This window comes from Mandrillus leucophaeus, unplaced genomic scaffold (assembly GCF_000951045.1).
Source record: "Mandrillus leucophaeus isolate KB7577 unplaced genomic scaffold, Mleu.le_1.0 Scaffold365, whole genome shotgun sequence".
Taxonomy (NCBI): domain Eukaryota; kingdom Metazoa; phylum Chordata; class Mammalia; order Primates; family Cercopithecidae; genus Mandrillus; species Mandrillus leucophaeus.
The window spans coordinates 535885-548256 of NW_012103865.1; the positions used below are offsets into that span (position 1 = coordinate 535885).

At 47.7% G+C, this 12372-nt stretch overlaps 1 protein-coding gene and 1 gene segment (V, D, J or C); both read left to right on the forward strand.

Annotated features, from left to right (window-relative positions):
• Nucleotides 1-1373, forward strand: part of LOC105546599 — a 135936-nt gene extending 134563 nt beyond the window's left edge. The window contains 1 exon segment of the V gene segment in view: nt 218-1373. Coding sequence covers nt 218-634 — 417 coding nt within the window.
• Nucleotides 1-5563, forward strand: part of LOC105546604 — a 261509-nt gene extending 255946 nt beyond the window's left edge. Inside the window, exons 6-9 of the mRNA XM_011989862.1 lie at nt 3884-4270; nt 4766-4783; nt 4925-5031; nt 5323-5563. Coding sequence (XP_011845252.1) covers nt 3884-4270; nt 4766-4783; nt 4925-5031; nt 5323-5343 — 533 coding nt within the window. The 3' untranslated portion in view covers nt 5344-5563. The remainder of the gene's footprint in view (nt 1-3883; nt 4271-4765; nt 4784-4924; nt 5032-5322) is intronic.
• The last annotated feature ends 6809 nt before the right edge of the window (nt 5564-12372 follow it).

The window sequence follows — 12372 nt, forward strand, 5'->3', positions numbered from 1 at the left end:
GTCCGGTTTTTGTGGGGAGTCCCCTGGCTGTGCTCTGGGGCCAACGTCCTGACTTTCGGGGCCGGCAGCCGGCTGACCGTGCTGGGTGAGTTGCCGCGGGAACATCCGGACCGCGGGGTTGGGGTGGAAGGTGGCTGCTTCGCGGCACCTGGTCCCGCCCTGTGCTAGGAGACCTGGGCTGGGTCCCCAAGGTGGGCAGGAGCTCAGGGAGCCTTAGTGGTTTGCGTGCCGGGGTGCACCTCCGTGCTCCTACGAGCAGTACTTCGGGCCGGGCACCAGGCTCACGGTCATAGGTGAGATTCGGGCGTCTCTCCACCTCCCAGCCCCTGGGTCCCCGGGGTCGGAGGGCAGACCGGAGCTAGAGGAGCTGGGTGTCCGGAGCGGGAGGAGCTGCGTGTCCGGGGTCAGCTCTGCAGCGTCACCTCCCTGCTCCTGGGAAGACACTGGGGAAGAGGGAAGGGGTGGGCAGGTGCTCAGAGTCCGGGAAGCTGAGCAGAGGGTAAGGCCGCTTTTAATCTTTTTTCTGGGGTGTTTAGAGAGAAGGCGAACGATGGAGAAGAGAGAATTTGTTAGGATTCTGGGAGAGGCGAAACTGGAGAGGACGAAGGGAAATCCTGGTTTGGGGAATGGGTAGGAATGTGGGTAACTGCTACCGGTAGGCAAAAAGAGCTGAGAGGGCTGGGAGCAGTGCGGGTGGGCAGGGGTCAGCATTGCGGGCAGGCGGGTGGATGTCAGGTGGCAGAAATCCTACAGCCGAGGGTGCAGTAGAACAGAGCAGAAAAAGCCTGCCAAACAAAAGTGGGACAGAGAGGCCAAAAAGAGAGATGAACATGAGTCAGGAAAGAATGAAAGTTTACTCTTTACAAGTGTAGATCTATAATCCGACTTAAAACTCCTGTTCCTGGTTCCTATTCCTCCTAAACCAGAGATCCCTGGGTCCAGGGTGAGGGCACAGTATTCATGCTTGCCCATGGGCTGGTCAGCAAAGAGGTGCTGACCTGAGAGTAGGGCACATAACCTCAGCCACTGGGGTATACTTACCACCCCTGCCTCCATGTAGCTCCCTCCCCTATCCTGAAATCTCCCTTTAGCAGACTAAGTATTCTAGGATAAACAGCCCAGAAGTTCAGGGAGTTCATTTGCCACAAACACACATTTAAAATGCGGACATTTTTGCCTGAGAGACAAGGAAAATTCTCTGGAAGATTTTAGGCCCTGAGAGCTGAAAAGGGGCCCTAAACGTTACCTGGTGAGGACTGCCCTGAGGCCAGAGAAGAGAACTCACGATATTGGTATATTAACCTGTACCATTTGTAATTAGGCTGTCATTAAGCCGGATGTAATGGGGCTCAGCTACAGTGAAGTGTATCCAGAGGAAATGTAGGGTTCCTGCAGTCAACTGGGACGCAGAAAAGACCCAGACTTGAGAGCCAGACAAAGGCCGAGTTTGAACCTCTGGTTCTTTTGTGATGTGGTGACCTTGGGGAAATTAATGTGTGTATCTCAGTTTCCTCAACTATAAAATATAATGAACAATACCTACCACTTACTATTGCTGTGAAGAAGAAAAGAGAATCAACATGTAGAGTGCACAGATTATTGATGTAATTCAATGCTTCTTTTCCCCATCCTCCTAGGAGGTCACTAGGGAGGCAGGGGGAAGGGTCAGCCCAGTGCCAAAGGATGGGCAGGATCTGGAGTATGGAAATGGAGTAAGGCTGTGTCTGTGTTAGAGGTGGGTTGGGAAGATGTGAGACAAATATCACAATTTTGCCTAAGGTGAACCCAACCCACAAGTAGAGCACAGGCCAACAGCAGCTCACTAGTACACACACTTACACCAGCAGCTCACTAGTGCATACACTTACACCAGCAGCTCACTAGTACACACACTTACACCAGCAGCTCACTAGTACACACTTACACCAGAAGCTCATTAGTACACACACACCCTCAGCTTGCTAGTACACACACTTACACAAGAAGCTCACTAGTATACACTTACACCAGTAGCTCACTAGTCCACACACTTACACCAGAAGCTCACTAGTATACACACTTACGCCCACAGAGACAAGCCCCACACCACAGGGACTCACAAATGCAGGAGAGTTGCCCCTGCCCTCATGTACAGATAGTGTGTTGGTGTGCGGTGAGAGGCGGCTAGCATTCACCATGCCTATTGCATCAATAACTATTCTACAAAACAGCATGCATGGTCAAGGGACATTTTTAATTTTTACAATGGGGACTGAGTGTTTGCTAAATGAAGAGATCAATTGAGTGCATTCTGGAGGGCTGGTGGACTCCCAGAGCCAGGGCTTTTGAGATGAGAGTGAAAATAAGCAGGTTGAGAGCAGAAAGAAAGAAAGTGCTGCAGATAGAAGTTAGGATATCATCATTTAGCCCCAGCCCAGCTAGTGAAGACTTAGAAGCATAGTGGTAATTAGCAAGGTAGGAGTTGTGGGGAGGAAGGGAAACTGACATGATGGGAAGCAGGACCAGCTACAGAATTTGCAGGACCAGCTCAAAATGAAAATGCGGGGGCTCTTGTTAAAAAACGACTTAGGATTTCAAAATGGTGACAGCAGCGCACTAAACCAAGCAGAGAGCCCTTCCAGCAGGAGGCCCCATGGGGACCCAGGAAGGAGGTCACATCCACACTAATCTGAAGAAATGTCAGAATAAATTTTCTCCATTGTCCAGGAGATTCGGAATAGGTTCTCCTAAGACTGATATTTCTTCACTTTAATAGAGTTACTCAGAAATGAAAAATAATCAACGGGAAGAAAAAGAAAAAAAAAAGATAAGATGAGTAGGAGGGCAGGTCCAAAAGAAGTAATTCAACCAAATGAGAAGGGTCCTCAGGGATTAAAGGGGATGCATTTACATGTCATCCCTAAGAATCTACAAAGGATATGCTCAGGACAGAAACTGTATCAACACAACTAGTAGCAAGAAATTACTCTGATCATATCAGATGTTTATTTGGGGAACTTGCTAGTAGAAAAAAAAATACATATAATATTTGGATGCAAAGGGACACAGAAGGTTGAAGGGTCCCTAATTTTGAAATAAGGGAAGATACTATCTGTCTGAGCTGAGAAAACTCAGGAGTACCTGGAGGCAGAGGAATGGATAAGATGACTTCATGCCCCACAAAAAGAAAAAACCTCACATTCTCATGAACACACTGTAAAACCAAAGGCTGTCCTCATGTGAGTGCAAAAAACAGGCCATTTGTAAATCTAAAGAAAGTCCCTAGTTCCAAAATGCCTCCCTCATCCCAGATTCCCCTTCCTTCCTAGCACCTTAGATTTGATATAAATAACCTCCTTGGGAGGGGGCTTTTTGAATTCGTACATAATTTAACCTTCACACACTTTCTGCAAAGTCAGAACGGTGATTCATACTTCACAAGCAGAAAAAAGTGATAGGAATTTCTGTCTTAAAAGTCTCGTTGGTGGACAAAGGAAGTTCTAGGATTTGGATCTTGTTTTTTGGGGTTCCAATCCCTTGCTCCAGTTAAAAAACTACCACATAAAATGGTGAGAAGTAGGTAGGCAAGTTGTTACTGATGGAGAGGAAATCAAATAATGGCAATGAAGAGACATTGCCTAGAATGTTAGGCAATGCCTAATTGGGAGATGGACAGACAATGGATAGTGCCAACCCATAGGTTGGATACAAAAGACAGGCAAGGAAGGGGTAGAATCATCAAAGAGGAATAGGGTGGTGACTCCAAAGCAAGGAGGACTTAGTAACATAATTGTGCTTCATTATGGTCCTTTCCCAGCCCTCTCTCTCTCACATACACAGAGCCCCTACCAAGACCAGACAGCTCTCAGAACAACCCTAGCCCTATCCCCTCTTCCCTTTCCAGAGGACCTGAAAAAAGTGTTCCCACCCAAGGTCGCTGTGTTTGAGCCATCAGAAGCAGAGATCTCCCACACCCAAAAGGCCACGCTGGTGTGCCTGGCCACAGGCTTCTACCCCGACCACGTGGAGCTGAGCTGGTGGGTGAACGGGAAAGAGGTGCACAGTGGGGTCAGCACGGACCCACAGCCCCTCAAGGAGCAGCCCGCCCTCGAGGACTCCAGATACTGCCTGAGCAGCCGCCTGAGGGTCTCGGCCACCTTCTGGCACAACCCCCGCAACCACTTCCGCTGCCAAGTCCAGTTCTATGGGCTCTCGGAGGATGACGAGTGGACCGAGGACAGGGACAAGCCCATCACCCAAAAGATCAGCGCCGAGGCCTGGGGTAGAGCAGGTGAGTGGGGCCTGGGGAGATGCCTGGAGGAGACTGGGTGAGGCCAGCTACCAGGGAAGATAAAAAGATCCATGTAAAGGACAAGACTAGATCCAGAGGAAAGTCAGAGTGGACAAGGTGGGACGATCAAGGAAGTGTGCACTTCCTCCCCAAGAAGCATAGAGGCTGAATGGAGCACCTCAAGCTCATTCTTCCTTCAGATCCTGACACCTTAGAGCTCAGCTCTCAGGTCCCCCTGAGGACAAGCCATACAGCTCAACACCTGAGTGGTGTGTGGCCCATTCCCTTCTGGGGTCCTGGTTTCCTAAGATCATAATGACCACGTCGCTGGCACTGGAGCAGCATGAGGGAGACAGAACCAGAGCTATCAAAGGAGGCTGACTTTGTACCATCTGATATGCATGTGCTTGTGGCCTGTGAATCTGTGATGTAAGGCTCAGTGTCCTTACAAAGTAGCATTCTCTCACCCATTTTTCTTCCCCTGTTTTCTTTCAGACTGTGGCTTCACCTCTGGTAAGTGAGTCTCTCCTTTTTCTATCTTTCACTGTCTCTGCTCTCTAACAAGGGCATGGAGAATCCACAGACATGGGGGCGTGAGGGAGGCCAGAGCTACCTGTACACAGGTACCTACATGCTCTCTGTTCTTGTCAACAGAGTCTTACCAGCAAGGGGTCCTGTCTGCCACCATCCTCTATGAGATCTTGCTAGGGAAGGCCACCTTGTATGCCGTGCTGGTCAGTGCCCTCGTGCTGATGGCCATGGTAAGGAGGAGGGTGGGATCGGGCAGATGATGGGGGCAGGGGATGGAACATCACACATGGGCATAAAAGAACCTCAGAGCCACAGCACAGCCTAATATATCCTATCATCTCAATGAAACCATAATGAAACCAGACTGGGGAGAAAATGCAGGGAATATCACAGAATGCATCATTGGAGGATGGAGACAGCCAGCGAACCCTACTCAAATCAGGCTTCAGAGCCCACCTCCCCTGCCCTATTCCTGCTGCGCCATAGCCCCTGAGACCCTGAAAATGTCCTCTCTTCCGCAGGTCAAGAGAAAGGATTCCTGAGGCTAGCTCCAAAGCCATCCCGGGTCATTCTTCATCCTCACCCAGGATTCTCCTGTACCTGCTCCCAATCTGTGTCCCTAAAAGTGATTCTCTCTCTGCTTCTCATCTCCTTATGTGAATACTTCCCTCTTTTTGCTATTTCCCTGAAGATTGAGCTCCCGACCCCCAAGTTTGAAAAAGACTAAACCAATAAAAAATGGTTGTGCTGAGCCTGGTTGCATTTCAGGAGTGTCTGTGGAGCTCTGCTCATCGCTGACCTATCTTCTAATTTAGGGAAAGCAGCATCCACTTCGGCATCCGAAGTGACTAGCCCTCTCTCCACCCTATGCTGCTTTCTCCCGTTCATCCTGATGGAAGTCCTCAAACACCATTTCCAAACCCAGGCATTCTGGGTCCCCACTGGATGGTTAGTCTGAAGGGCAATGGCTGGGCTCTGGAAAACCAGCAAGATGAGGACAGAGAGGAAGGCACACAGTAAACCACAACCCCTTACCCAGTGTAGGACAGAGGATTGGGGCAGGCCTATGGGTTACAATATCTAGTCATTGCTGGGCGCAGTGGCTCACGGCTGTAATCCCAGCACTTTGGGAGGCCGAGGCGGGTGGATCACGAGGTCAGGAGATCGAGACCACCCTGGCTAACACGGAGAAACCCCGTCTCTACTAAAAATACAAAAAAATAGCCGGGCGTGGTGGCGGGCACCTGTAGTCCCGGCTACTCGGGAGGCTGAGGCAGGAGAATGGCGTGAACCCAGGAGGCGGAGCTTGCAGTGAGCCGAGATTGCGCCACTGCACTCCGGTCTGGGTGACAGAGCGAGACTTCGTCCCCCCCGCCAAAAAAAAAAAAAAAAAACAATATCTAGTCATTTCCCAATTCCAGATTAAAGTGTCACATGTTACACCTTTAGTTTTATTCGTGTATAGTCTTAACACCTCCAGCTTATCTTGTTTCAGGATTTGGGCTTAAAATTGAGTGCTACTCTGCACGTCTAGGTTGAAATACTAGAGAAAGCAGAGTTGAGACAACTGATATGTAAAGCCTGGGGACGAGTGATTTCCCAGGAGCAAGACACACCAAGTCAGGAGCAATGGGACATAGGGCCCAGTGGGGGCCGAAGTGCTATGTTCAGAGTAGCCCTTCCAATGGGCTTCTGCGTTTGATGAATGGAAACTCAATCACTCCAAACACAAGGTGTTAACTGCTCCTACTTGGGCAAAGACAGTTATCCTGACAAGGAAAATTCTGCATACAGGCTGAATGCATTGTGGTAAAACACTACATGAATGGGATTAAAGAAAAGGGGGCCTGTAACAGTGAGAGGGGCTGAGAGAGGCCATATCAAAATTAGTTGAGGCAGACTGTCAGGGAAGAGAAGCGAAGTCCGAAAGCAGAGAAAGGGTGGGAAAGAGGAGGGAGCCCTTTGTTGAGAGCCTGCTTGCTTCAGGCGTTGGGCTGGACACTGCTACCTGTGCTGTCTGCATCTATACCATGATCCCAGAAGCAGGTATTATTTTCCCTATGTTACAGATGTGGAAACTGAAGATTACAGATCAAATTACTTATGAGTGGTGAAACCATGGCATGTTCTGTTGTGAAGATGGCAATTCCAGAAACTTTTCCCAAGTAGTGGCCAGGATGGTGGGATTGCTCCTGGTGTCTGGGTGATCGTAGAGCAGCTTCTCCCAAACTCCAGGCAGGGCCCATGCTAACACACTGAAGACACCTTAATGCTTTGGTGTCTTTACTTCCCCAGGCTGCTATAACAAAGTACCACTGGTGGGTTTAAAACGATAAAAACTTATTCTCTCACAGTTCTGGAGGCCAAAGATACAACATCTAGATTTCAGCAGGTCAGCCTCTATGAAAGTTCTGGGGGAGAATCCTTTCTTGCTTCTTCTCACTTCTGATGGCTTCTGGCACTCCTTGGCTTGTGCTAGCATCACAGCAATCTCTGCCTCTGTATTCACATGGCATTTTTCCCTGCGTCTCTGCATTTAAGCTCCCCTCTCCTTTCTCTTTTCAAGGCAAGGTCACTGGATTTAGGACCCATCCTAAATCCAGAACAATTTTATTGAGAAATCTTAACCAATTACACCTGCTAAGTCCCTATTTCCAAATAAGGTCACATTCTGAGTTTCTGAGTGGGCACGAATTCTGGGGGAACACTCTTCATCCCACTACACTGGGGATCTTGGAACTGGAGAAGAGGGTTCTCTGGTGGCAGCTTGCAAAGACCAGGAAAGGATGTGCCCACGGCAGGGATGGGGCCCAGGAAACTCATCACATGCCAGTCATTTCCATCAGTCGTAACTATCTCTAGATTGCGCAAATGGCAGTATGGTATTTTGTTGGCTATTGTTGTTACATATGTGTTGGTTTGTTTTTATATTGGCTAAAAAAAAAAAAAAAAAGCCTAAAACAAAGGGGACAGGTTTTAGGCCCTAGACCAGCATTCACAAAGCATGCTTCCCACTCCTTAGGCCTGGGTGGAGGCAGCAGGCATATCCTTGTGGCTCTTCACAAAGGTAGGACAGGAGGAGGAGCAGCCAAGGGAACAAGGAAGCACTTCAGAGAGAGCAGAGTTGTGGGGGCCAGAGGGCGCAGGCTAGGACTGAGGCATTGGAGGATAGTGGTTTGTGTGGGCAGAGCTGTGAGGGGCTGAGCAGCTGTAGTGCAAGACCAGAGTGGAGGTGGGGAGGGGGAAACACCTTGTAGAAGAAAGATGGTATCTGTTAGTTTGGTGGCCATGATCTTGGGGATGTGGAAAATGGAGGCATTAGCAGGTGGGAGGATGTGGGAGGAGCTTCTTGTTGGTACCCTAGAGTTTGCAACCAGACCAAGGTGAATGAAATCTCCTCTGGAGGATAAAAGGCCATGTGCATTTTACTCTCAGTCCAGGGGACCTGAGAGAGATGGAGAGAGCTTCAAGCTCCATCTGGTCCTCCCGACACCCTACTTGACCCAGGGCAGGTTCCTCTTCCCAAGTTTTTACAGCCATTTCCTTGTCTCTCTCAAGCAACACCCCCAACATTCAGCACACATGCACTGGGAAGTGAATCTCTTCTGCCTCTACCTGCCTCTTTCTCTAGAATCGAAGTGGATTCTTCTGGGCCAATTCTGGGTATCCTCTCCATTCTTTCTCAGGTAACACTGAGAAAAGATGAGTTAGATGTAGGGCAATCATATAACTTACTGTAAGAATTGAGATACCATTGAGAATGAAAGGGGCCACCAGCCACATGGGATGCTGGAACAAGAGGTGTAAACCAGGAATGGTCACAAGGCCCCTCCAGTGGAGAGACTCTGAGGGAGTTTCTGGGTGCAGCATTATTCCTGCAAAGGGAGGCACTAAAGAGATTCTACATCAACCTGGACTTGTTGACTGGTTCAAACCTCAGGGCTGACCTAAGCATTATCCTATTAAGAAACTATGTGGACAGAATACAGGGCAAGGCAGGGGCAACAGCATCCTACACAAGTGACACCCAGCGCAGAGCAAAGCATGGTTACTTATTGAAAAGAGTTACAAGATACGCGTCTCTGGAAGAATGCCCAGGGTACCCCAAGTTCTCGCTGAACTTACCATGGGGTAGCTCTTAAAGAGAAGAACTTCACCTGTGACCTTTACAGATTTATCTGGGAAATTGGAAGAAAAAGGGGGTCATCCAACTGGTCGCCTAATAAAATAACTTCTTTGTGGGGGAAATGGGATTCCCGTAGGCATCCCAGAGCTCCAGTCACCATCACTTCCTTAGAGGAAGAATCTTCTCACCAGCACCAGTATCCATAGAGATTTTCCTACTACTAGGCTTATTGCTGGGCTACACAAGGTAGACAAGTGGGGATGGTCGGGAGCTGCTGGGACCGTCCAAGAGAAAAAGGTTTTTTCTCTCTCAAGGGAGTGATTTCATAATAAGAGTTTGAGTTAAGGGCAATGGATCCTAATAGATATTACAGTCTCCATTTCCTGCCCTGAGCCATTTCCTCATTTTTCTTCTGTAGTGGCCCAGAAAGGAAGGCTGGAGATAGACTGACATCAGCCCCTAACAGTCTGTGTGACACACGGCCCCAAATGTCCTATATAGGAGAATCTTTGTGAGGTTTCTCTGGTTATAAATGAATGTGGGAATGGAATATTGGTGCTTTGAGACCTCTGTTGAAGCTGCATAGTGAAAACAAAAATGTGTTTTTACTTCTTCCTCAGGTAACGCTGAGCAAAGATATCTAGCCGTATTTTTCATTTAGGGGTGTTGGGAGATGCTGGTGGAGATCATGGGAATGGCTAAAACCCACAGGTGAACTCAGCTTTGCCATGGACCCATGAATGAATCCATTTTCTGCTTCTCTACTGACATCTTAGACTCATCCCCAGGTTTACTTTCACCATGTCCTGGAAACTCCCCTATACTATATAAGATGACTCATAGTATAGAATGGCATGAAGCATGGCCAACAGTTTTAATTACAGTTCATTTCCATTGCTTGTGGCAAACTCCCGTGGCTCCCAAAAAGCTGATTTCTGAGCCTTGGGACCCCATAACCTAAGACTTTACCCAACCTACCTAGACTCAAAACACAACATATTCCCTGTCTTATTCTAGGGTTGAATATTCTTTCCTCCTATCTGGAAGCCTTTCTTTTCTTGCTCTCTGTGTTTGTGAATTTGAAGTTCCTGGGTTCCTTAACATCCCTACATCTCTGCCTGTCCTTAAGATTTATTGTGGCAGAACTTGGTCTTTCCCTGAACCATCTCCCTCCAACAGACATGATATTTTCTATTCACCATCCCCCTCTCCTACAGACTCAGCTACATGTCTTTCTCTCCCATCTCTATCCGTAGTCTTTATATCTGTTGAGAGGGCTTCTTGGGGAATATGGGGTCCCAAAAATGAGTGAATGGCTTCTATAGGTCAGCAAAAAGGATCTGAAAATGAGCCTACACCTGTGACTATTTCCAAAGGATTTTTATCAGCTTGCTTTGCAACTGATCTCAACTGCCCTCTATGAATATGAGCATTTAATCCACATAACATGTAAAGCTAATTCTCAACTCCTTTTTGCCAACCTACAGTTGCTATTCACTTATCTCTGGGACCCCATATTCCCCCAAAAGCCCTCTCAGATGTCTACATGCAACAGAGTGCTCATATTCTGGCAAGAACCTGTAAACCTATGCGAGACAGAATCATTAGAAACTTTAAAACTTGAGTTTTCAGAATGGAAAAAGCATGTAGTAGATGGATGAAAACATTATCATAGCAAAGAAGATGTTTTAATGCAGAGACCTGGGTTTAAGCCTTAGTTCTGCCATTTATCAACTACGTGACCCTGGGCAGGTGATCACCTCTGAGACTCAGTTTTCCTTTCTGTAAAATGAGCTCAATTACAAGCCCAACTTCATAAGATGGTTTTATCTAATTTAACCCACACAACATGTAAAGCTTTTAGAACAACATCAGTAAGTAGTAGGTGTTATTATAAATACTACTAGCATGAAGATTTTTTTCAGGCTAAACGTTTTCAGTTTTCTCAGTTTTGTTATTATAGGGCACAGTTTTGAGCACGTCCTACTTTCCATGGCCAAACCAGTCCCTTCTGAAAATATTAAAGTTTGTTTTTATCCTTCTATCTTTATAAATGTGTTGTACAGGACCTGACCTGGCACCAGGTGGGTTCTGACCTACAGAGAGTAAAGAGGGAACTTTGCCTCCTCTTCTCAACATCTTATACGCTAGTTGGTTCCATTAGGACAATTTATCAACTTTTTGTACTCTCATCATCCCGTTGACTCACAGAGCTCACTTTGACTCACCCCCTGGGTGTTTTTCACACACCCTCTTTGTGAGCCACATATTCCCCTTCCTGTGTTCATACAGTTGGTTTTCTCTGTTTGGTGGGGGAGGAGGGAGAGAATGTTTATCATGTTTATTCAGCTTATCTCTCCAACCTGTCAAGATTCTGCAGGATTCTAATTTTGTGATTCATTATATTTATCCCTCTATCCTCATGCCATCTCATATATGATCATCTTGCCTGATTTATTCTTATATGAGTGATTCATAAAATTCATAGCTAGATCACAGCTCAACATAGAGCCTGCATTCCTCAAGCCTTATCTGAAGTCCAGGAGCTGCTAAAACACAGAGAATTTGCTTCTGGTCCTTCTCTGGCCCCAGCTGCATGGCTCTGAACAACTCATTTTTATTCTCTGGGCTTATATGTCCTCCTCTGTGATATAAGGACAATGGGTAAAGTGATCTCTAAGAATCTTCAAACTCTGCTCTTCAGATTCTCTGATTCAAAGCCTGCGGTCTCTGAAGTACCAAGAGGATGGTAACTCAGAGAAGCTGAGCTCTTCCTGGCCTCAAATCATACATATCCGTGACATAGTCTCAGTCTGATGGTGGAAGGGGACAGCACTGGCACTGGAGTCCCACAGTTAGCAAGAGTCACCTGGAGCCCTGACACCTGTTCCCTGGCCCTCCTCCAGCAAAGAGATCTAGGATCATGAATGACAAGAAAATTGTGTTAAAAAGGACAGTGGCCCTGAATCAAAAGGTAGGAAGTAATGAGATGTAGGTTGGAGTCTTTCAGGTTATAGCTGACAACTGGGGTAGGAATGGGGGTTCTGAGCCCAGTGCTGGCTGCCGGGCTGTTTATCTCTGAGTAATATCAGCACCAAGCCACAACAGCCACCTGCCCTAGCTCCATCTCTTAGAGTCACAACAGGATGTGGTTTGACATTTACTGGGTCCTACATCTGGGGTGCCTGTGAAAGTCACTCCCTCCACCCACCCTCCTTCAGAGCATCATGAGAACCACACTCACCGCATCCGGCACCCAACCCCCTCCTATGCTGCTCTTTCTACCTGGGCCCCTGGTTAGCATCCTGGCAGTGGAAGTAGAACTTCAGAGGGGAGGGGACAGGGTCTCTAGAGGGGAATCTAGGTATCCCAGATCCATGTGCAGGTCTCCCCTCCCCCAGCACATCTTTACACCTGCTGGAGGTTATGCACAAGATCAAAGGCC